Source organism: Orcinus orca, chromosome 14 (assembly GCF_937001465.1).
Source record: "Orcinus orca chromosome 14, mOrcOrc1.1, whole genome shotgun sequence".
Lineage (NCBI taxonomy): Eukaryota > Metazoa > Chordata > Mammalia > Artiodactyla > Delphinidae > Orcinus > Orcinus orca.
Genome location: NC_064572.1, coordinates 16471600 through 16483787, shown reverse-complemented (window position 1 = coordinate 16483787; position 12188 = coordinate 16471600). Strand labels below are relative to the sequence as shown.

The 12188-nt window shown below is 36.1% G+C and overlaps 1 protein-coding gene across 7 annotated transcripts in view; it reads right to left on the bottom strand.

The window, feature by feature from the left end:
* Window positions 1-12188, bottom strand: part of LOC101287519 (zinc finger protein 33B) — a 346100-nt gene that overhangs the window by 330466 nt on the left and 3446 nt on the right. For all 7 annotated transcript variants that reach the window (XR_007471161.1, XR_007471162.1, XM_033412937.2 and 4 more), the window contains exons 3-4: window positions 1020-1164; window positions 274-369 (exon numbers count right to left, since the gene is read on the bottom strand). Coding sequence is in view for 5 of the 7 variants with exons in the window: in XM_033412937.2 (XP_033268828.2) it covers window positions 274-369; window positions 1020-1164 (241 nt within the window). In the remaining 2 variants the exon portion in view is untranslated. The remainder of the gene's footprint in view (window positions 1-273; window positions 370-1019; window positions 1165-12188) is intronic.

Here is a 12188-nt window from a genome sequence, read left to right as displayed (position 1 = left end):
GATGCGCAGGCTCAGTGGCCATGGCTCACGGGCCCAGCCGCTCCGCGGCATGTGGGATCTTCCCAGACCAGGGCACGAACCCGTGTCCCCTGCATCGGCAGGCGGACTCTCAACCACTGCGCCACCAGGGAAGCCCTCAAAATACCAGTATTTTAAGTCACTTATAAGGATTAGACTCTCTAATGTGATATTCTTCAAAAAATATTTTAAAGTTGTCAACTTCTGGACTAATAAATTCCCTGATGTTCATTTGTTCAGTACACATTAACTCACCTGGGAAGCTCTGTCTTGGGAATTCTTCCTCCAGTATCCATGGCTCCTCTCCTTGCTCCAGCCTGAAGATCACCTCTGGTTTGGTAACACAATACCCTGTCAAAATGAAATAATTTAGGACTTGGACCGGGTGGCCTAGACTTCAGGGACTCTGAAAGAGGAGGAAGCTTCTAGAGCTGGTCAATGAAAGTGCCACTGAACATTTCCTTGGAGAAGTAAATACAAATGTCTTCCTGGTGCCCAAAAGTGACCAATAAACATTAACTCCTGACTTCCAATCTTAAATATCATTAAACTCTACAGAATGTCCATATGTTTCTTAATTAAAGGCATTTTTTTCCATTATAAATTTGTGGCCAGGATGAGGGTCTGATTTAAGATTCTCATGCATTTATTATTACTTGATGCCTTAGTCAGTTCGGGCTGTTATAACAGAATACCACAGACCAGGAGACTTAACAACAGAAATTTATTTCTCACAGTCTGGAGGCTGAGAAATCTGAGATCAAGGTGCCAGCATGGTCAGAATCTGGTGAGGCCTCTCTTCCCGGTTTGCAGATAGCTATCTTTTTGCTGTGTCCTCACATGGTAGAGAATGCAGAAAGATCCCTTTTCTCCTCCTGTTTTTGTAAGTGCATTAATCCCACCATGAGGATCTAATAATTTAATCTAACCCTAATTGAGAATTAGGGTTTAAAAGAAAAATTTTAAATGCCATTTAGAATTACATAATAAACAGACCTTACCCACTGAGACAAGGTTACTGTAGTTCTCCAGCATCACATCTCTGTAAAGGGACCTCTGAGTTGGGTCCAGGTGCTGCCACTCCTCTTGGGTGAAGCCCACAGTCACATCCGTAAATGATACTGATCCCTGGAATTTCTGTTCAATCTGAAATGTTCAGAATTAAGGTGACATGGAAAAAGATGTATGGAAACAAATCCTTACCATGATTACTGTTTACAGATTACCAAATTGGTTTGCAGCATGTTTCTTTTGCTTTATACTCTGGGAGAAGAAGAGAAATCAGAGTAGAAATATTCTGCCATTGCATTAATTATCAAGCCCGCACAATGGATCTGGAACTATGCTAGTCCTTGGAAATACTAAGATTACTAAAAATCATCCTGTATTCAAGAAGCATATAATCTGGTAAGAAAACTTGCAGTAATATGTTACAAGCACTATTGTTAAAGTACACATATAATAGATTAAATGAGAAGCAAAAGTAGTTCTATTTTGAGCTTCACTGAGGAAGAACAGCTGTTGGATAAAGAGTAACACTGTGTTCTTCATGAACACAAGGCCAGGGCACAGGCAAAGGCAGTGGCCCTCTAACATCTTCAGGAGATGAGCAAAAAGGCAAACAGCAGAGGAGGAGTTGAGATAAGAAAAAGGGCCATGGATGTATTCAAGGAACAGATTACAGAGTAACTTCAGACCAATAGTCTCCAAAGTATGTGATAACTTTCCATGTTAAAGAATATTTTTGAACACTACAGAAGTTTATATTTATAAATTATAGAAATAAACAATAAATTTATTATGAACTTTAGTTCTATTCTTAGACTTAAAATGTAAAAAAAAGTCTAATATTTTATTTCACTACAATACATATTCTAGGTTCCAATCCTTCAATTCAGAGACAATAATTAGGATGTGTAGAAAATGAGACAGGAAAGATTTTGGACCTACTGAACTTGAAATGTCTGTAGAACATATAAAAGAAGATATTCAATTGTATTGTTTTTGATATCATCTAGAATTCATGCCTCTACTTGAGGGATCACTGCTGCAGAGAAAGAGGAGCCAAAGAAGAGATTCAAGGATATACTGAAAGTATGTGACCAGGTTTTTATATCAGAACCAATTCTCTTTTTTAAAAATGGGAAGGGAAAGCTAAAGGACAAAACAACACCATTTACATAAACTACTAAAGTAGAAACTGGGATGCAAGTAGAGCACTGATAAAAGGAGATAGAGGGCTTCCCTGGTGGCACAGTGGTTGAAAGTCCGCCTGCCGATGCAGGGGACATGGGTTCATGCCCCGATCCGGGAAGATCCCACATGCCACAGGGTGGCTAGGCTCGTGAGCCATGGCTGCCGAGCCTGCGCATCCGGAACCTGTGCTCCACAATGGGAGAGGCCACAACAGTGAGAGGCCTGCGTACCGCAAAAAAAAATAATAATAAAAAAAGGAGATAGACAGCAACAGAATGTGATCAGCAATTCACGGACAGAAAAGGAAATGTTTTCTCAGGGTATATGCATGAACAGCTGTACAGATACTAGAGTCACAAAGCAAGCCAGCAACATTAGAAGAAAATAGATTGGGCACTGTACTTTAGCAAGATATTTCTTAACTATAATAAATTTGAACCATAATACTGGAGGTGTAGAATGAAAATAAGGACTTGGTAGACATTAATAGTTTAGTAGTGTCTGAAGTCATCAAGAATGAATCAGAAGGCTCTCAGAAAATTAAGATTGAAAATAAAAAAGACTGGAAGCTGAGGGAAAATCACTTTTTAACTAGCTTACAGAAAAAGAACAGGTTATGAAGGCCACGATGGAATTTTCTAAAAGGTAGAATTACAAGAAAGAATAGTTTTTAAACCTAAGAGATGATGATATGACCAACTCAGTAAATACAGAAAAGCAGGATTAAAAAAAAAAAAAAAACTCTTGGCAAACTAGAAATAGAAAGGAATTTTCTCAATGTGATAAAGGATTTTTACAAATACCTCCAGCAAGTATCACATTTAATGGTAAAATATGGAAAGTGTCCCACTTAAAATCAGGAGCAAGATAAAGACACCTACTATCTCCAATTTTATTCAACATTTTTCTGAAGTTCTTTGAGTAATATAGTATAACAATCAAGTACACAGAAAATCCAAAAAAAAGTATCCAAAATAAAAGTTTTAGAAATTAGATACAAGTTCAGTATAGCAAATTTCAGAAAATTAAATTTTTTAAAGGTACAACTCACAATAGCAAGAAAAATACGAAAATCTTTATAAAAAATAAAATGAAGGAAAATAAGAAGACCCAAATAAATGGAGGAATGTAACAAATTGGTGGATAGGCAGGCTCAATATTATAAAATATTATATTATAAAAAATATCAATTCTTTCCATGCTGATGTACAAATTCATAGCAATTTCAAACAAAATCTCAGACAAGCTAATTGTGAAATATGTGAAAATCGACAAAACAATATTGAAAAAAAATTAAGCCAGAAAGATTATCATTTATCTTATATAATTATCAATATACCATAATTAAAACAGTGTGATACCAGCATAAGAATTTTCATATCAACAGAATGGAAGAAGAGGCCAAAAACAGACCCACACATATATGTCACTTGATTTATGACAAGGGTAACAGAAGGACAATCATTTCAATAAGTGATGCTAGTTTAATTACTGATATAATGAACATTTATTGCTACCTTAAGTGTAAAGAGAAATGTATTTTAGACGGTATATAGACCTAAACTTGAAAAGTAAAACAATAAAAATTTTGGAAAATGCCATAAGAAATACCTTCATGACCTCAGGATAGGTCAAGATTTCTTAAACGGGACACAAATTATATACTAATACTATAATATTAAGAACCTACCCTTATCAAAAGACAGAAAGAGAATAAAAATTCAACAAAGTGGGAGAAGGCATTTGGAATACATATACCTGACAAAGAAGTTCTATCCCTAATAAAGACACTATAAATTAACGAGGGGAAAAAAAGGCAAGTCATCTTGGTAACTAAACTGACAGCAAACCCTTCAACAGAAACTATGAAAATGAGAAGACACTGGGTAAAAATTTGAATAGGCCATTTGCAAATAAGAAAACAAAAATGGAATGTCATTTTAAGCAGCTAGGAAAAATGCCACTAGAAAATTCCAAATCCAGCAAAAATATTCTTCTAAAATGAATATATTTTCCACATAAGGGTTGAAAAAGTTATTAACAGTACACACAGACAAGAAATACTACAGTTATGGAAAATGATACCTGATGGAAGCACAAAGCTTCGGGAAGTAATAAATAAAACTGAAAATGGACTTTAAAGCAACAAGTAATGTCTTCTGGAATCTGTGACAAACACAAAAGTAAAATACAGCAAAACACTAGTAAAAGGATACTTAAACTGTTTTAAGATTCTTGTATTGTCTGTCGAGTGGTAAAAGCACTATTACAGTAGGCAAAAATAAAACTGTAGAGGAAAAGCTCAATTCCTCTGTTTTACTCAGGTCACCAAATTTGTGGGAGTTTTTCCCACTCCAAGGAATTAACTCAACTCTGACACTATAGCGTCAGATCCCAGGCTCAGTCCCACAACACCACTCCCACTTCAGACACGAATTGAAAATGCAGATTGTCACGTGTACATCTCACCAATGGATATAAATTAAGGTTCCCACACCTTCCTCTTTTGGTTCAATAATTTGATAGAGTGGCTCACAGAACACAGAAAAATGATTTACTTACTAGATTAATGGTTTATTATAAAAGGATACAACTCAGGAACACCCAGAAGGAAGAGGTACACAAAGCAAGAATGGGTAAAAGGATACAAAACTTCCATGCCCTCTCAGAGCTCGCCACCCTCCCAGTACCTCCACATGTTCAACAACCTGGAAGCTCTCTGAATCCCATAAATTCAAGGATTTTTATGGAGGTTTCATTATATAGTCATGATTGATTAAAGCACAGGTCATTAGCAACTAATTCAGCCTCCAGCCCCTCACCCCTCCTCAGAGAGTTCCAACCCTCTAATCACATGGTTAGTGTTCCTGGTACCCGTATCTCATTCTTAGAGGCATTCCAAAAGTCACCTCATTAACACAAACTCAGGTGTGGTTGAAAGCAGCTTGTTATGAACAGCAAAAGACACCAATTCCACCTTAATTTCTCTAAAGCTACTTCAGGAACTGGGAACAAAAACTACATATTATAACAACAGATGCCCTTACAGCTCTTAGGGATATTATTAGAGTTTTAGGAACTAAGTTAAGGAATCCTGGAGGAACACCCAAATAAATATTCATTACATATAACAACATCACAAACACAAACTGTAATATCTAGAGTAAAAACTAAAAAAATACAAAATTTTATAACTAAAAAGCTACTAGATATAAAAAGAAAAAATTCCTCTCAAAAGGAAAATGGGTAAGTAAATTGTAGTATTTTCATGTAGTGGAACACTATGCAGTAATACAAGGAATAAACTACTGGTACAGGCAGCAACATGGGTGAATCTAACATATATTGAATGAAAAAAGCCTCATATAAAAGTGTACACACTAATTCTGTACATCTAAGTTTCAATAACAGGCAACATTAACAAATAATGATAGAACAGTGCCACATAAGGGAAGGGAAGTTGTTAAAGATTGGAAAGGAACCTGAAGGGGTGGTGGAAATATTAAATATCTTGACCTAGCTGGTAGTTACTAGGACATATATGTGTTGTTGTTGTTGTTTTTTAAAAAGCAGTATACAGGGCTTCCCTGGTGGCGCAGTGGTTGAGAGTCCGCCTGCCGATGCAGGGGACACGGGTTCGTGACCCGGTCCGGGAATATCCCACATGCCGCGGAGCAGCTGGGCCCGTGAGCCATGGCCACTGAGCCTGCGCGTCCGGAGCCTGTGCTCTGCAACGGGAGAGGCCACAGCAGAGAGAGGCCCGCGTACCGCAAAAAAAAAAAAAAAAAAGCACTATACAGTTACGATGAATGCACCTTACACACTTTACTGAATCATGACATAGCAAAAAACAAAACCAAAAAAATCAGAATGCAAACAAGGAGGAAAATGGCATATATGAAATGGTGAATGAATTCATAAAAGCAGCAATAACAAGATGCTAGTAAAGTGACAGCCAGCAGCTGTAGGAGTTTGCAACAGGATAATTTATACCTTCTGAAAGGAAAGATATGAAGCTGTGACATTTTCTTATGCTGCTAATAAAGAACATGTAAATAAAATCTTTTTTCTCTGTTGATGCAGATACATATCATGAGTACCAAGACTGAGATTCCTTAAATATCTGAAGAGGGAGAGTACACTGAATGAGAAGTAAAGTAACATAAGTTTATGAAGACGTAAGGTGGAGAGAGATGATAAAATTTAGGTATCTTATGTTAAAACAGAATATTGCATCGTAAGCTCAGTGTTGAAAAAATAAAACAGAATAAAACATGTAATGAACAACCAACAAGAAAAAGTACAAATAAATATACCGTGGGATGGAAGGACTAAAACCAAACAACAATAAATGAAAATAGGTTAAATCACTCAATGTAAAAAACAGTTATCTTAAGCTTGAAAGTCCCACTTTTTCTTTCTTTTTTTTTTTTGACCAGAAAAAAATCCTAAGGAAAACAAAACAGGATTTTGTTTACATCTCTATTGTAGGACTTGTAATGATACAAAAATTATGTGTTTGTTTTAATGCCCTACATAATTCTAAGAGTTTCTCTTTATAAGGAGTTATAAATATATATCTCATTCTTCTTAGAATCCTCAGCTTCTGGCACACATTAGGACACATAATAAATATTCATAAATGGTTTCTGGAAGAATGAATAAAGAACCAATTAAGTTACATTAAGTGAATATTAATTTCAGGGAAAGGGAGACTTACCTGTGATAAAAATAGCTGTGATCAAGTGGAACAAAGAGCCCAGACATAAACCCACACTTATGTAGTCAACTGATTTTTGACAGGGTGCCAATAATACACAATGGGAAAAGGACAGTCTCTGCAGTAACTGATGTTGGGGAAACTGGATATCCACATGCAAAAGAATAAAACTGGACCCTGATCTTATACCACTCACAACAATTAACTTGAAATAGATCAAAGACTTATACATAAGACCTGATACATTAAAACCCCTGAAGAAAACATAGGGAAGAAGCTCCTTGACATGGTTCTTGGCAATGATTCTTGGATAAGACACCAAAAGCACAGGCAACAAAAGCTAAAATAAACTAGTAGAACTAACATCAAATGTAAGAGCCTCTGCACAGCAAAGGAAACAATCAAGAAACTGAAAAGGCAACCTACAGAAAGGGAGAAAATACTAAAACATTTTTCTGATAATGGGTTAATATCCAAAATCTATAAAGAACTCATACAACTCAAAAGCAAAAAAGCAAATAATTTAATTGAAAAATGGTTAAAGGACCTCAATAAGCATTTTTCCGAAGACATATGAATGGCTAACATGTATATGAACAGGTGTTCAACATCACTAGTCATCAAATGCAAACAAAGTCACAAGGAGATATCACCTCACACCTTAAAATGGCTATTATCAGAAAGACAAGAAATAACAAATGCTGGCAAGGATGTAGAGAAAAGGGAAGCCTTGTGCACTGCTGGTAGGAATGTAAACTGATGCAGCCACTATGGAGGACACTATAGTGGCTCCTCAAAAAATTTAAAATAGAACTACTATATGATCCAGCAATTCCACTTCTGGGTATAAAACCAAAAGAAACAAAATCACTATCCCAAAGAGATATCTGCACCCTCATGTCCACTGCAGCATTATTTACAATAGCCAAAACATGGAAACAGCCTAAGTGGTCCATCAACATATGAATGAATAATGAAAATGTAATGGATATATACAATGGAATACTATTCAGCGACAAAAAGATGGAAATTCTGCCACTGGAAACAATGTGGCTGGACTTATGCTATGTGAAATAAGTCAGACAATGAAAGAAAAATACTACTGGTAGCACTTATATGTGGAATCTAAAAATAACAACAAAAACAACAATAAAAGCCAATTTCATAGAAAGAGAATGAAATGGGGGTTGCCGGGGGTTGCTAAGGGCTGGGGGAATGGGGAAATGGAATGATGTAAGTCAAAAGGTATAAAATTTCAGTTATTGTAACTTCAGAGGATCTAATGTACAGTACAGTGACTATAATTAATTATACAGTATTGTATACTTGAAATTTTCTGAGAGTATATCTCAAGCATTCTCACTGTCAAAAAAAAGAGTTAACTATGTGAGGTGATGGATGTGTCAATTATCTTGATCCTGGTTATCATCCCACAATATATATGCATATCATATCATCACATTGTACACTTGAAATATGTACAATTACATTTCTTGATATAATTATATTTATTGGTATAATTATATTTGTTGATACAATTATATTTGTTGACCTAATCCCCATGTATAAAATAAGTAAACTTATTCTGACTCCTGGTTTTAGCTTAATGTTATTCTTCAGACTTCTTTAGATAACTTAATTTGTCATTGTCACCTCTTTGTGATTTTTGTAATTTTTATTGAAGTACAATATATATACAAAAACAATGCACAAGTGTACTTAAGTGTACAAATGGCTCAATGAATTTTCACAGTGAACACACCCACTTAACCAGAATCCAGGTCAAGAAACAAAACTTTACTTTAAATCCAGAAGTTCCCTCATGCCCCTATCTACTGCCTACACCCTATCTTACTCTCACATGAAAACCACAATGACATACCACTATACACACTTAGATGTCTAAAACGAAAACGTCAGAAAACACCAAATGGAGATATTGGCAAGAACATGAAGCAACTGAAACCTTCATACCTTGCTAGTGGGAGTGTAAGTAAACATATACACGTTGGGAAAACATTTGGGAATTTCTTCTCAAGCTATATATAGTAATTCCTCCCCTAGTTATACACCCAACATGTGTGTTTTTCTTAACCAAAGGCCTGTAGAAAATGTTCACAGAAGTTTTGTTTTTAATAGCCAAAACCTAGAGAGAGCCCAAATGCCCACCAATACAATGGAGAAATAAACGGCAGCAGAGTCATATAGTGGAATACTATACAGCAATAAAAAGAAATAGATATACTTAGCAAAAGAAATGAATCTCACAGAAACTATATTGAGTGAAAGCCAGACATAGAAGCAAAAGTAATCAACAATAACAGAAGTCAGAATAATGAGGAACTTGGAGCACCAGGGAATCTCATGGGATACTTAAGTTTGACACTTAAGTTATGTACACTTTACTTCAATGAACTGAGGAAAAAAAATACAGATATTTTTTGGAATTTATAACATCCGTTTGACTGAAAGTCTCTGAAATAAAACTGATATACTGTTCACGAAACGAATAGCCTGAAACAAAAAAGTATGAAATATCAAAACAAAACCAAGGCACTTTTTTAGGAGTGATGTGGAAATACAAAATTTTTCTGAAGTTTTTCTCTAGCTTGGATGAAAGACAAGCAATGGACAATCAAAAGATCTTGATGAGAAAGTACTATTTAACATACATATGTTAATAAAGAAATACAGATTCAATTACAACAATTACTAATGTGTTGGTAATCAGAACCAAAAAGCAGCAATCTACCAAATTAGAAAAAAAGAAAATAAATGTGACTAGCAGTGCATAAAGAACCAGAAAGTATGACAAAAAATATAATAACGAACATAAAAAATATCAATGATGTCATACTAAGATATGTATTAACCTAAATAGCAAAGACAGCAACTAAGCTATAAGATGGCATATGAATGTGCTAAATTTCTTATCGATGACAGACACACCTGACTTGAAAAACAAAACCTGCCACAGGTTATTTGTAAGAAAAGAACATGAAAATTTGCAAATAAAATGACGGGCAAAAAATCAAACATGCTGCAGAAAATATAAGTAAAATAAAAGTAGGTTTGGCTATATTTATATGAGATAAGGTAACACTGAAGGCCAAAAGAATTAAATGAGCAAAGATGATTCTCCAAGAAGAGAAATACACTAAGTCCCCTACATATGAACGAGTTCTGTTCTGAGAGCACGTTCGTAAGTCCAATTCGTTTCTAAGTCCAACAAAGATAGCCTAGGTACCCAACTAACACAATCGGCTATATAGTACTGTACTGTAATAGGTTTATAATACTTTTCACACAAATAATACATAAAAAAACAAACAAAAAATAAAGAAAACATTTTTAATCTTACAGTACAGTCCCTTGAAAAGTACAGTACATGGGAAATGGATTTGTAATAATTCATTGAGTTCTATAGTTAAGATATAGTTAAGATCTGTTACTTTTCTATAAACCTGCTATACATATACAAATAAGATTTATTAAAAACTAAGATACACTTTAATTTATTGATCAAAGAAGGCATGAAAATAGAAACTGAAGCCTGCATAAAAAAAAAAGCACTACATATTGATACCTGGATTTTGTAGTTAAAATGGTACACAGAGGATAATTACATCTTTAAATGCATACACTTAAAAGCTTTAAAATAAACTCATCTTCAACAAAAAGTTGGAAAAAATAGCCTATAACCAAGACAGCTGAAGCAAGGAATAAAGGTAAAAGTAGAAGCTAATGAAAATTATAGATCAATGAAGCCAAAAGCTGGTTCCTTGAAAGACTAATAAATACATATCTGTAATAAAAGTCACAAATGAAAAACTGTTAGAAATAAAAAGCAACAGATTAAACATTTTAAAAATAATAATACAGGGCTTCCCTGGTGGCGCAGTGGTTGAGAGTCTGCCTGCCGATGCAGGGGACACGGGTTCGTACCCTGGTCCGGGAAGATCCCACATGCTGTGGAGCGGCTGGGCCCGTGAGCCATGGCCGCTGAGCCTGCGCATCCGGAGCCTGTGCTCCGCAACGGGAGAGGCCACAACAGTGAGAAGCCCGCGTACCACACACACACACACACACAAAAAAAATAATAATAATACTATAGACAAGTTTATGGAAAAAATACTGATGAACAGAATTATGCAGATCATTAAAAGAATAATGCTTTATGACCTAGTGGGCCTTGTTTCAAAACACAAAGATTAGTTATTAAGAGATGTGGAAATATCCCCCATAAAATGTTAAGAAAGCATTTGGAGAAATTAAACTCTCATTCTTAATAAGACTCAGTGAATACTTTGTGAATATGACAAAATCTACCCAGTCCAAGACAGCAGCATGCGTAATGAAGAAATATGGCAGGCACTCCCACTCAAATCTGTTTTGTTGGTGCTTGGTCAGGAAGTGTTATCCTTTTATTGTGCTTATTCTTCACAGACAGACAAAATAAAATTAGGTCCTTTAATCACATTACATATATATATACATACATACATACACACACACAAATATACACACATATATATTTTTAAAACTCCAGATGGATTAAGATACTATTTTTTTTAAAAAAAAATTTTTAAAAAACATACTTGGTATTTTTAGACAAAAATCATGCTTGGTATTTTTAGACAAAATAAAGAAAAATTTCATTAGGCCCTTGGGCTAAGGAAAACAGAATGAAAAATAGAAAGCAGGGACTTCCCTGGTGGCACAGGGCTTAAGAATCCCCCTGCCAGGGCTTCCCTGGTGGCGCAGTGGTTGAGAGTCCGCCTGCCGATGCAGGGGACGCGGGTTCTTGCCCCGGTCTGGGAAGACCCCACATGCCGCGGAGTGGCTAGGCCCGTGAGCCATGGACACTGAGCCTGCGCGTCCGGAGCCTGTGCTCTGCAACGGGAGAGGCCACAACAGTGAGAGGCCCGCGTACTGCAAAAAAAAAAAAAAAAAAAAAAGAAAGAAAGAATCCCCCTGCCAAAGCAGGGGACATGGGTTTGAGTCCTGGCCCAGGAAGATCCCACATGCCACTGAGCAACTAAGCCCGTGTGCTACAACTACTGAGGCTGTGCTCTAGAGCCTGCGAGCCACAACTACTGAGTCCATGTGCCACAGCTACTGAAACATGTGAACCAGAGCCCGTGCTCCACAGGGGAAGCCACCGCAATGAGAAGCCTGCACACCACAACGAAGAGTAGCCCCCGCTCACCGCAACTAGAGAAAACCCTCGTGCAGCAACGAAGACCCAATGCAG